This window comes from Nyctibius grandis, chromosome 6 (genome assembly GCF_013368605.1).
Source record: "Nyctibius grandis isolate bNycGra1 chromosome 6, bNycGra1.pri, whole genome shotgun sequence".
NCBI classification, from domain to species: domain Eukaryota; kingdom Metazoa; phylum Chordata; class Aves; order Nyctibiiformes; family Nyctibiidae; genus Nyctibius; species Nyctibius grandis.
Genome location: NC_090663.1, coordinates 27,810,566 through 27,823,253, shown reverse-complemented (window position 1 = coordinate 27,823,253; position 12,688 = coordinate 27,810,566). Strand labels below are relative to the sequence as shown.

Sequence of the window (12,688 nt, the reverse complement as noted above, 5' to 3'; positions counted from 1 at the left end):
TGCAGATAGAGGTTTTAAGATTGCCTAAAGATTTATTTTAGCTAGAGCGTAATGAAAGTGAAATTGGGAGTAGGACCATCCCCAAGTTTTCATGATATAAAAAACCAAAACAAAACACAACCCCCCACACACACTCTGGGTAAAATCCTGACCCTGCAGAAACTTTGTCGCTGGCTTTAATGTGGTATTTCATGCCTTCTGCTCCCCTCCCAATGAAATTCCCTGTAAATTGCTAACTTCCAGGGTTCTGTAAAATCTAAGAAGAAAAACACAACTCATCTGTTTGTGTTGCTACTTTGCCAAGCATTATATTCTTGTACATCACAAAATCACTTACATGAAAAAGATACATTGCTGCTATTGACCTATATACCACAGTATATAACACTTCCCTGAAGTCTGCTGGGATTGAGCCTTTCTTCCCTTTATTCACTTTCCCTGCATGGCTCTTCCAGTGAGAGCCGCCTTCATCTTGGACCGTCAGATCTCTGCAGCTCTTCAGCAGTCTGAGACAGTGAGGTCTATGTTCAAGCTCCCAGTCTGTCTAAATCATTTGTTCTTGCCCAAAACATCTTGTAGTGTTTTCATCTCTAAAATAGCTTTTGTATAATAAGGCAACAAAACTTAGCAAAGTATATTGCTTCTGGCTGGGGCCAAGCTATCCCTTGAGCATTGCAGGGATAATTTCCTGTGACTTATGTTGGAGAATGGGCAGATAAGCAATATTTTCCAGCTAATTTGGATTCAGTTTCATTACCCTAATCCCAGTCTATTTTGCATGATGAACAGATTTTACCTTCTTGTAATAATTTCCTTCTGGAATAAATATAGAAGTAGAAGATGGGTCCGAAAAGCAATCTTTGCGACACTTGGTAACATTCTTCACACAATCTGCTTACTGCTTCTGACCTCCAAGCAAATTTCTCACCCTTTTTCTTTGTGATGACTCTGTTTTCTGTTCGCTTTCCTTCATCATCCTGGTCTGCCTGGTGCCATCCTGGCTTTTGTGTTTTATTTCCCACGTTTCTTTTTCTGCATGCCACAAGCAGTTCAGTGCTGCTGATTTGCCCTATTTACATGCATGGTTATCACAGCTACGTCTGTTTCTACTTCTCTAGGAGCAGCCTATAAATCCAGCCTTGCATCTTGGCCACAGCTCTACTTTTTCCATCAGGCAAAATATTCTTGTGTTGGCATCACATATCCCAGCCTGCATCCCCTTCCTCTCCCACACCCCTCTCGGCTCTTGTGCTGCCAGCTCTGTGTCACAGCTCCCCTTTGAATCCCTGTTAGGAGATCTGGGGATGGAAGAGGTGGTCGGCAGTGCCTGCCCCTTGCCTGGAAACCCTTGAAGCAGGCCCTCCCAGGGTAACATGAATGTGTGTCTTACACAGACACAGATTAGATGTCATTAAGACTTGAGCCACTGTAACCAAGCGGGAAGAGGGTTTCTGTGTCACTGAGGTGAAGAAAAAGGTCATTTTTGAAACATTTGTCAGTAGGAAGTCAGACCCTTTCCATTCTTTCTGTTCATTTATAGATTCTGGCACAATAGATGGGAAACAAATTACTCTATATTTAGCTGATAGCTTCCACCTGCTTATCAGCAGGAACTTGTCTTACCTTTTTGCAATAGGTCTAGGATCATTTCCGTGGGATCTTGCAGTCTGCAGAGCCAGGTGTACAGCCTCTGAGAAGAAAGCTATTAGATGTGATTGATAGAAGAGGCAGCAGACCTTTTGCAAATGCTATCCATAGGAGGAAGATTAGCTTTTGTGAATTAACATCAAAAGGAAAATTGCCTCTAAATTTGTTTCCTCTAAGGGGAAAAAAAGCATTATCCTTGTTCTTACATGCCAAAAGTATTAGGGAGAAATCCTGGCTCCAGGATTCTGCAGTTGCCAGCAGAATTCAGATTCATGTCTTAATGCTAGGTTTTCCCCTTTAATTAATCTTTCTTCAAAGAGTATCCTATAAATCCTTTGACATGTACAAATTACTGTCTGTTCCCATGACCCATTGGTTAAAGTTTATGGAAACAAAGCACGTTGTTTGAAGGAAGAAACTCTGCCTTAAGAGTACAGGTTTTGATGTAAGCTTTTGCTATTAAGACAGTTCTTGACTTCTCATGTATTTGGAAGAATTTACTGGGGAAAGGATAAACACCTAATTTGTTGAATAACTCAGTAGCTTGGGGTTGAATGAGTCAAACAGTTGCATTTAAAAGACATCAAAGCTTTTTGTGATTGAGATAATTTAAAAATACAGTAGTAGCAAGATAGTGTCTTAGATCTTTTTTACACCAGAAGTAAATGAACTTATTTTCAATTGCTCTTGGAAACCTTGAGTGAATTAAGAGCATGCAAGTCTAAACAGTGTACGTGTAACACCTTGATCCCAGTCAGTTTGAGAGGGGGGACATACTGTGTAACTGTTCTTTGTCTGGAGTTGCAGGGCAAAGACATGTACCTGATACTGGAAAATGACATGCTGAACCTGATTGACCCCATGGACCGCACAGTTCTTCATTCACAGCCCATTGTGAGCATCAGAGTCTGGGGAGTGGGTCGTGACAACGGCCGGTGAGTCCTCGCTCTCTTTATCCTTCTCGACTTGATGCTATTTCTGTCTGCTGATACAGAGTACACATGCACACGGAGCAAGTTAGGTATCAAACCTATTGATTTGATTGAGTAATTGTGTCCCAGGGGCTATGAGAAGATGGGTAAATTCTTCTTTTTCTTGCTGGTGTTACTTTTTTAAATGTCTGCTTCTCATAGTTTATCACTTAGATGCTGTTTTGCTAAACCTGTGTTGACCAAACCTTTCAGATTAATTCAGCCAGGTGCATAAAACTGCACACACAACATTATTTTGTTTCAGATATATATACTGCTTTTTTATATAAAACCTGTAGTATGTTTCTCCTGGCTGTGTGAAAGCATGTCTTCCTGCTGGTCCAAGTTAAATGCGCTGCTTACACTCTGACTGTATGCATGTGTTTCCACTTTCTTGAGATACTTGATTTGATGGAGAAAAAAGTTGTATTGAAGTAAGAGTAATGGTTTTAAGACATTACTATTACTTAAAGATCTTGGTGCAAGAAAATTCCTAAGGATGTTGCAGAAAACTGAGGTTTGTCCTTGAAACTTGACCTGCCTGTGAGCTGAAGTTCTTCCTTGCTGTAGGGAGCAACCACGAATGGGAGTGCGTGCCAAAGGCCTTCCTGCCCTGCAGGCAATCTTTCCTTAGCTTTTGTTCCCGACTGTTTGTCTTTTAGTAGCATCCTCCTTTGTCACGTAACATTGCTGTGGGAACAGGGTTGTGAAGGTGACTTGTTTAGAGCAGGACAGCGAGCTGTCTCCCTGTCCTGTTGAACATTTTGATGCATCAAAAAAAGTTGCCATTCACTTTGAGCAATTCCAGGCTCTTTGGACAGTACCCATCCTGACACATGGGTAGTAAGGATTGAATCATGCTAACAAGCTGCTGCTTTTTGTGTTCATGCTTGATTATTGAGGTATTTGCAGTAGTAGGGCTTGGGTTTTTTTGTCTCTGACTTTTGATGGGAAATGTCATTTTGGACCTGAAAAATCTTTCCCAGTAAAAGACTTTTGTGAAACTTCTTTGGCCCCCTCAAACTTTCTGATTATCTCTGGCTAAATTTCCAAAAGAAAAGGTGATAAGTGCTTCTGTGACCTAATTCTGTCTTTCTAAATTTTTTACTTCTATAAATGACTGATGGTTGGGGGTTTTATTTACTGTTTTTCACTTCCATTGGTGCAGATTTTTGAGATATCTAAAAGGGGCAAATCCAGTTTGAAATGGTGGGAAGTAAAAAGGTTTTAACTTCTTATGAATAAACCATTACAATGCTTCATTTGCCTCAGAAAATGACCGCATTGCATGTTTCCAGTCAGATTTTGTAGTAGCTTGCTTTGGTCAGGAAATAAATAGAGCATCTTAAGGGGCACCTAAATGTGATGCAGCTTTAGAGTAAAGGAAGCCAGCTTTGCTTTTCATTAATTTTTTTGAAGCATTTGCAGTTCTTTTTTCAAATATTTATGTTTCTTTGGAAAATAAAATCATTCCATTATGTTGTTTATAAAATAAGATAATGAGTCACATTTTCCAGGCTGGGTACCTGCTTCTCCTAAAGACAGAACCGGTCATAGAAACATTGATGTTGAAAGGGGACATTTAAGAGAAATGTGCCTTTTGCAATCATGTGGCACCAAGAATGTTGTAAGCTTTTGGTGAAATGTATGTGGGGGTGGGAGGCAATAGCAAACTCTCAGATGAATATAAGCCCCATCAGTAGGACTGGAGTTGGTGGGAAAGGTTGTGTGGATCTGCCATGGTATCCCACAACATTTACTAAAAGCTATGTACAAGGCACAGGAAACAGCATCTCTGATCCCACTCTTGCCCATTTTCATGCCATTTCTGGGGACCAAAGATGAATTCCAGTTCTGTTGACACTTCTGCAGAAGCCCATGTTTCTATTAAGAAAAAACTTTAGTTATGCAGTATGTGGGAGAAGTACACATCCAAGTTTAAAAAAAAAAAATAAATTAAAAAACCCAAACAAACCAACCCAGTGTTCTCCCTCTTGGTCATAAAATGTAGAAGCTTCCTCTGCTGTTTTCCTGAAAAGAGACTTCAGTTGTGACGTTGACAATACAGAGAACCTGGCAGAGTAGATAAACTTAATCTTTTCTCATGTTTCTACCCTCAGAAGAGGGAGTTGGCCTTTCTGTGTTGAAAGTGAATATTTCTTGTTTCTAGAGAACATGACTTTTCTTGATTGGTTGGTATAAATAGCAAGAAATAGCTTACTGAAGGTTTAATATATAAACTATACAATCAAAACCAGCCTTAATATTTCATTTGCTGGCACAGTAATGTTCTTAGCCACTTCTATTCAAATCTGTTTTTTTCATCGTAAGAAGTTTGATTTCAGAGCTTTTGTATTCTTAGCCCTTCGTAAGAATTTTGATAGATGCTTCTACAGAAATTTTGTGTCCAGTATGACTTTCAGGACTGGAGCCTACTCTTTTTGCAATTTAATTTGTTTAACATTTTATTTACTTGTTTTAAAAAGAAAAAGATTGTAGGTAAAACAGTGTAGCCATTATTTGTAAGTAAACTCAGACTGCATGTGATGTTAAATAGCAGGTAGAAGATCCAAAAGACAAGCAGAAAGAACAAACTTATGACTGAGTAATCAGATGTACAATGTGTTTTGGGCATAGAGAGGTTCAGCATAGGAAACATTCTTTGAAGGGTGGCAGAAATGATGTAGAATTTGCTGAAGAAGCACCAACACACAAGAAAAAAGTATTTGGTGACAGGAGAACACGTGCTGAAAAAACCCATGTTGTTGAGTGGGAAATCGCATTGTATCTCTTTTCATGTACACATTAGCATGCAGTCCTTGGGCTCATCCTGGTAAAATTACCTATTCCTGAGGCGAGAAACACCAGACCCATTTGCTGATTGCAAAAGCAGCTTTCCCTGTTTATGAGTTTGCCATCATCAGAGAAAAGTGAGGGGATGGCATTGCTGCTTTGGTGGATTAATTGTCCAGGAAGTTGATGAAATCCCAGTTTCTGGGATGAAGCTCTTCCACAAGTTGTTGCACGTGAATGTTGTTAATCAGCTACATCTTCTGGTCCGAGACCCTATATAATAACATATATTGGATTTATTGTGAAAGGCAGCATTTAAATTTTAAAATATTATAGAAATGTATATTTTCCTCTATGTTGAGCTATTTGAACCCCATAATAATCTACAGGCCCTCCTTTTTAACTGTATTTTGCTTGTAGTAATTTATTTGGGTAGATTTTGCTTTGGAAGATGAAGAGGTTTTCTAATGACACCTGACCAGATGATTTTCTAAGCTATGCTGTAATGAAAGATTGATGAAGTACAGAGATCTGCTGATGAAAGTTTAATCTGAGGATATGTCTGCTAACTCACTCCAGGCAGAAACGTCTTCTGGGGGGCTGTAATCACTCTCTCCATATGTTACACTATTCTCTTGACCTCTAGAGTTCCTTTTTTAAAAACAGTTCTGTGATAAGTGGAGGCTTCATCATTTTGTTAACTTAGGCTGTGTGGCGATTTCGTGTTTGGAAAGGCAGCATCCCTTGTTTTCAGTTAGTCACTCAGTAAAATATGTTTGACCTTAAGGAAGGCTGGAGTGCCATGGTAAAATCGTGAATGAAAGCAGGTTCCCACAAGCGAAGCTGGTGGTTATGTGTGTATATACATGGGTAGACTTTGAGCACCTATGTTTCATATGTATATATGGGCATTAAAGGAAAATAAACGTACTGTATCCGTGCATCCTTTGGGCAGATTCTGTTTCTTAGGTGATGTCATGTGATTTTTGACAGTAAAAGCCACTGTACTCTATACAATCTTCCTCTCCGGCTGTACTGAAACCAGAGCCATGACGATTCATTTAATATTATTTGTTAATAAGAAAAGTCATTGTACTTGCTGAAATAGTTTCATTTCAAGATCAGTAAGGTCATTGTCACGTGGAGGATTTGTGGTATCACAGGTATACAGTGAGTAATTCAGTGCTGTGTTTGCTTCTCAAAAAGCAGCCGGTGACATGTTTTTTCTGGGCTTTAAAAAAGCATGTTGGAAAATATTAGTGTACTGAAGCTGGAAAAGGGTTATTCTTTTCACTTGTGAGCTGCAGCACTGTACATTAATCACCCCTCAGGCTGGGTTTTGTCTCCCCTTCTCAACTGCTGGTGCATGCCCTTTGCTTTCTGAACAGCTCGCTAACAAGGAAGAGAGAAAGGATAATGGCCCATCCATTTTGTAAGAGAGTTTATGTTAGCACATTTCCCTGAATCCTCCTTTATCTTCATTGCTCTTGCACCAACCCAAAGTGTGCCTCCACTTGTAAAACCTGTACAAGACTTTAATTGCCCGAAAGCTCATGGTTCCTTCTCTCACAGTGTCTCCATACAACACCAGTATATTCCAGCTGAAAAATTCAGCTGTTAGCTGGCCAGGAGGGCTGCGCGTGGGTTCACGACACAGCTTTGGTGGGGCTGAGTATGGAACCAGTTGCTAGATGGTTGGGCACCTGGCATGTTGGACAAAACACATAGCATGCTTCTTTGTTCATCCACTAGCTTTGTCATCACATAGCCCAGTTTTGTTTTCTCTGTATAGTTTGTGTGTTGCCTAGCTGAGACTGTGTATTTACAGATATTACCTGGCTTGAGTTCCAGTGCACGTCTGTCATATGGATATGAGATTTTAGGAAGGATACCTGGCCTGAATTAGTCAATTAAAAGCTAACAGAAGTACAGACAATAAATAGAAGTTTAGTGTGACTGGGGTATCCTGTTGTATCTGTAATTTATTGTTCCCCCTTTCAGAGCGTGCTGGAGCATGTCCAAAGAAGAGCAACGAAGCTGGTAAAGGGTCTAGAGAACAAGCCTTATGAGCAGCGGCTGAGGGAACGGGGGTTGTTTAGTCTGGAGAAGAGGAGGCTCAGGGGAGACCTCACCGCTCTCTACAAGTACCTGAAAGGAGGTTGTAGCGAGGCAGGTGTTGATCTCTTCTCCCAAGTAACAAGTGATAGTATGAGAAGAAATGGCCTCAAGTTGCGCCAGAGGAGGTTTAGATTGGATATGAGGAAAAATTTCTTCATCAAAAGGGTTATCAAGCATTGGAATAGGCTGCCCAGGGAAGTGGTGGAGTCCCCATCCCTCGAGGTATTGAAAAGACGTGTTGATGTGGTGCTTAGGGACATGGTTTAGTGGTGGACGTGGTAGTGTTAGGTTAACGGTTGGACTCAATGATCTTAAGGGACCTTTCCAACCTAAATGATTCTGTGGTTCTGTGATTCTAAAATAATTTGTGTACAAGCAACACATCAGGCTTCGGTGATGCAGTGTGGCTTACAGATGCATCATTCAGGGGGATGTTTATGGCCTTCTGCGTTTGCCTTCCCTTTGAGGTGATGATTGAATGTGCTCTGAGATTGAGTCTTTCTCCAACTCTGTAACAGAAGCTTATCAAGCTCTATGAGATAATGAATAATAAACTTTCTCTTCTGCATTAAAGAGATGTGGTCAAGAAAAGCAGAAAATTAAAACTGAGATGGCTTTTGCACCTGCTCTTCTGAAATGATAACACCCTTCAAAGAATGTGTAATTCCAGCTGTACTTTTCAAACTCTGAGACACCATTAATCAATATTGCCTATTCCCCTCGGTCCTTGTAACCTTGGAATAAGGACAAAACATACTGTGAGGAATCCCATAAATAGGGCATAGGTGAGGGATTACACTGGAGGAAAAAGATTTTACTGGCTTTTCTGACCCATATTCTTAGCTGGATTTTTAGAGTGACCTTTTCCTTTCTCCTTTTCTCTAAGGCAACTGCATCTGAATATCCATTTCTGTATGTTTTGATAGTGTTTTCCCCTCTCATAAGAAATAATTTAGGTGATTATTTACACAAAACTTCCCATTTATATCCATAAGGCCTGACATTCCTGTTTGCAAGTGCAGCGTGTTCTAGGAGGGGGTAATGAAACAATACAGCTGTGAAAGGGGAAATCAGTCAAGCTTACAGAATTAATGTGTTTTCGAACAAATATAGTTAACTGGGTGCAATAAGCTGTATGTGTGCATTCTTACTTTGATTAATGAAACTGGTTTACTTTAGTTTCAGGATTTAACATGAAAGACATGGTAGACTGAAGATGCATTGAAATAGGCCCATAGTAACTTGAAATAAGCACCCACAGTTTTGCACCAATGGATGGGTTTGTATCAATAGTGGCTTTAGCTGTGTTAGGGCAACATCCCTCTACCTGTTCTGCCTAGTGTGACTAATGAGATGAAACGTGATTAGCTGTGACAGTGAGGGATTTTTTGGTTTTACAGATGAGGCTTGTGAGCAGCTCAGGTGCTTACGAAAGATGGTGTCACCCTTTGAGAGCAGCTGAGAAAAAAGGGTATGCCTAGGGCAAGTCTTGGCCATGAAGCTATAGATACTTGGTAACTGTTGAAAAGCTTAAATGCAGAAACAGCAGCAGAGAAGCACAGTAGCAGTAGATTAGCACAAGTGCGGAGAAGTCTCCTGGAGCAAGGGAATTGGGACAAACAAGAGGAGAATTGTAAGGAGAGGGGGACAGAAGCAGAGAAGCCCCTGAAGGAGAGCTCAGGGTAGTGCTGTGGCATTTGCTTGTGTAGAAGTGGGAAAAATGGCGGGAGGCTTCCCTTCTTACTGGGCAAAACAACCAGACAACCATTTAAAGTGTGTCACTTGCTCTGCTAGCAGCTTGAGCATGGCAACAAATGCTTAGTCACCTTAAACAGAACCCTGTTTCAGTATTTTATTGTAGCATGTCTTTACTATTCTGTATTTGTTTTAAGGAAATAATGGAAAATATTGCATGTAATTGGGAATTGTCTCTAGTGTTTCTTCTGGGAGGCAGGCTTTTTAAATAGCACTTGGAATTGTTCAGCTGTAAAGCTTTCTGTTAAGACAAATGATATGTCTAAACCTGGGCTACAAATAACCACTGCAATATAGTCAGGTTGTTTCAATTAATAAAAAAGGTGGCATATTGACTGAGTCCCTGGCTTAAAATCTTTCTACAAATTTGTGCTAGAAAATCTCTACACATTCCCTATGATTCCAGCTATTAAACTCAAATGCTTTAGGGTACAACTAGAGTCATCGGTGAACTTTAAGTGGCTATCGCACAGGTCCCTCAAGAATAGCCTGAGCTTTCTCTGAAAGTGTCTGTGGCTCAGGAAAGCTACTGACTGCTAGCTTGTGGTGGAAATCTGGTGATTTCTTCTATTGTTTTTTTCACTGTATGTTAGTGAAGCAGATGCTACATCCAGGCTGGATTCCTAGATTTAACTGCTGCTTTAACTCCGTGGCAGAACAGTGATGCAAGTGACTCAAAAGGCAGCTGCTCTCCAGCTCTGTAGCTCTGAAAAGAAAACATCCCGCTCCCAGGCTCTCTGCAGCTCTCCTTGTTTTTCAACACCCAGTTAGAAACTTTGGTCTTAAGTGACAATCAAAGGTGGTTTAAACTTACCTTATTTACTTTGCCTGGTCATACACTTGGGTGAATACACAATCTGTTGCTTCCTCTCAGCGGAGGCTGTGCTAACAAAAAATAGCATCCTCCTTCCCAAACCAGTTGGAGTCAGTTGAAGGCATCTGCCTTCCACGCCTCATCTTCAGGGGCATGAAGTTAGACTCTTAGTTACACACCTCTCAGATGACATGTCAGCAGTAGGGACTGTGTATAGAGGGAGCCACTTACGGAATAAGTTGTCATGAGAGAACTAGGCTTTGAGAGCCTTATGAAGGCTGTCAAATAATATCAATTTGATAACACTTTTAATAAAAAAAAAAAATCTTTACTGTATTCTTTTGTTCTCATCTCAAGACCTTGTCTAGTCTAAGGTCTCTGTAGCAGGTAAGAGAAAACCAAATTAGTCCACTAGTGATTTCACTTTACTAGTCTAATTTATATTGAAGCTGTTCAGTTACTAATAAGGTGGGCATATAAAAAACTTTCTGAGGAGAAAAGTCACAGAGAGCTTAGACCACAGAAGAAACGAGCAGTGTTTTAAGAAGAATTGTGCTAAGAATACTTACAAGCACCATGCTGACTGAGATGTTCAATACCACTCTTAGTTACCTTGATTATAGTATGTTTGTATGAGCAGTAACAGACTTTTCTGCTGTGTGGTGGCTTCCTTGAAAAGGTCAGCCTTTTGTAAGATATATATTTACTACGCTTACTGTTTTCTATTGTAGGCAAAAATTTTACTTCCTAAAAATTGTTACTATACCAGGCAAAAGATTTCTGAAAAAGTAACTGAGAGGAGAAAATTTACTGTGCAGTGGAAAGAGTTTCATTCGATTAGCTCGGTGTTGTGCTACTTAATGAAATGTGGGATGTTCACAACTTGCTAATACAGCAAATTAAAAAGTATAAGTACAGCCAGGAAATGACCTGTCTCTAGTTCTTCCTGTCCAAACAGGTTATGCCTGTACTGTACTAGTGGGTCAGAGAGGTAGGATGTGTCTGTGTGTGTCTTTGCTATGTAAATATTTATATCCACCTACATAAACACACTCTTAATGTTTGCATCAGTGTTATACCCCTGATATCAAGGGAACTTGTCACACGCCTATGTATTTATAGACCGCTGAAGCTCTTCTGGAATTTGGTATATGTTACAGTAAAATAAGATCCAAATTTTGTTCTGTGTCCAAACTTGACTGAACTGCACTGGTATAATAATTTGGAATGTGCCTCTAAAATATAAGAGGATGCTCTTGCTATCAGCTTACCACTTCAATTATTTAAATGTCACATCTGCCTTGGGATGCTTTTCCATGTTTGCTACTAGCTGATTGCAATTCAAATATTTATGTGCAGTACATCTTTATGTAAATCATAGCATATATTGTCTTATCCAGTACATGTATTTAGAAAGCATTTTTACTTCAGGCTTTTAATTCTGAAGATGGTATGTTGGCTTCTTTCCTGACACTGGCTCCACCAGGGAAAAGGGCCTTTGTTTGTCAGTGGGATTCAGCACACCTTGCCTTCCGGCGATGGAGGTGGATCACCCACTAAAGTCTCTTTGATACGTGCAGATTTGTTAGCAGAAACATAAACACTAATTTGAGTAAGCCAAAAATTTTTTTTCAACAGGTAATTCAAGTGTCTTAAACATTTAGGATTTTTTTACTGAGTTGTTTTTGTATTTAGAAACTGTGTAACATGAACATCCCTGTTTTTGCGAGAAGAAAATTGTGCTTAATGACATTGAAAAATCCGTGTGCATTATATCTCATGATGATGGTCTGCTTCACATAAATGCTATTCATCTTAATGCCATTAAAATAATTTCAATCTATAATTTGAACGATGCATTAAACATAGAACTCGTTTGTTGCTAGAATTTCAGTTTCTTACTGCTTGAAGTTCCCTTCTCCCTACCTTGATTAATTTCGAAGCTGATTGGACGTATGCTTATGTGCCACCTGAGTCTGACCAAATTCCCCTTATACTTCCTGGGAAGTTTTTTATTAACTTCAACATGAGTTGGGTTAGTCCATAACTTACAGATGTGGACCTGGAAAAACCTGGATACTGCTTCACAAAATCAATGTAATACCTCTGGGAGTGGCAGAATAGTTTAAATGTTCTTAGCAGGATGAGGGTTCTTATAGAAGAACAAAATAGCAGGTGGGAAAGTATAGGAGCCTATTATGAATCTTAGAAGAGTATGAAAGAGTTTGAGGTCTGCAAGGTCAGGCAAGGTGGCTGGCTTCAGTATTTCACCTGGTGTCCTGCTGATCTTACGTTTAACATCGCTGAAGTAGATTAATTTTTCCGCTTCAGAAAAGCACCCATGAAAGTGAGCTTGCCTGTGTTCTGGGATACCTGTTACTGACACGTGGCAGTGTTTGGGATGATGCTGTATTTGTTAAGAAGATGCAAAAAGAGGAACTGTAGATTACTTAACGAATAATTTTTCAGTAGCTCAGACTGAGAAGGTCCACCTGGGTCCTTACAGCCTGTTCTCTGCGTCCTTATGGCCTGTTGTCTGTAACTGCAGACACAATCTCATAGTAGTTCAGGTCCTTCTTTTGGCAAGCTG

At 39.9% G+C, this 12,688-nt stretch overlaps 1 protein-coding gene across 9 annotated transcripts in view; it reads left to right on the top strand.

Annotated features, from left to right (window-relative positions):
* The window catches only part of APBB2 (amyloid beta precursor protein binding family B member 2), a 215,238-nt gene that overhangs the window by 165,389 nt on the left and 37,161 nt on the right, over positions 1-12,688 (top strand). For all 9 annotated transcript variants that reach the window (XM_068402953.1, XM_068402954.1, XM_068402950.1 and 6 more), the window contains one exon: positions 2,455-2,582. In XM_068402953.1, the coding sequence (XP_068259054.1) occupies positions 2,455-2,582 (128 nt within the window). The remainder of the gene's footprint in view (positions 1-2,454; positions 2,583-12,688) is intronic.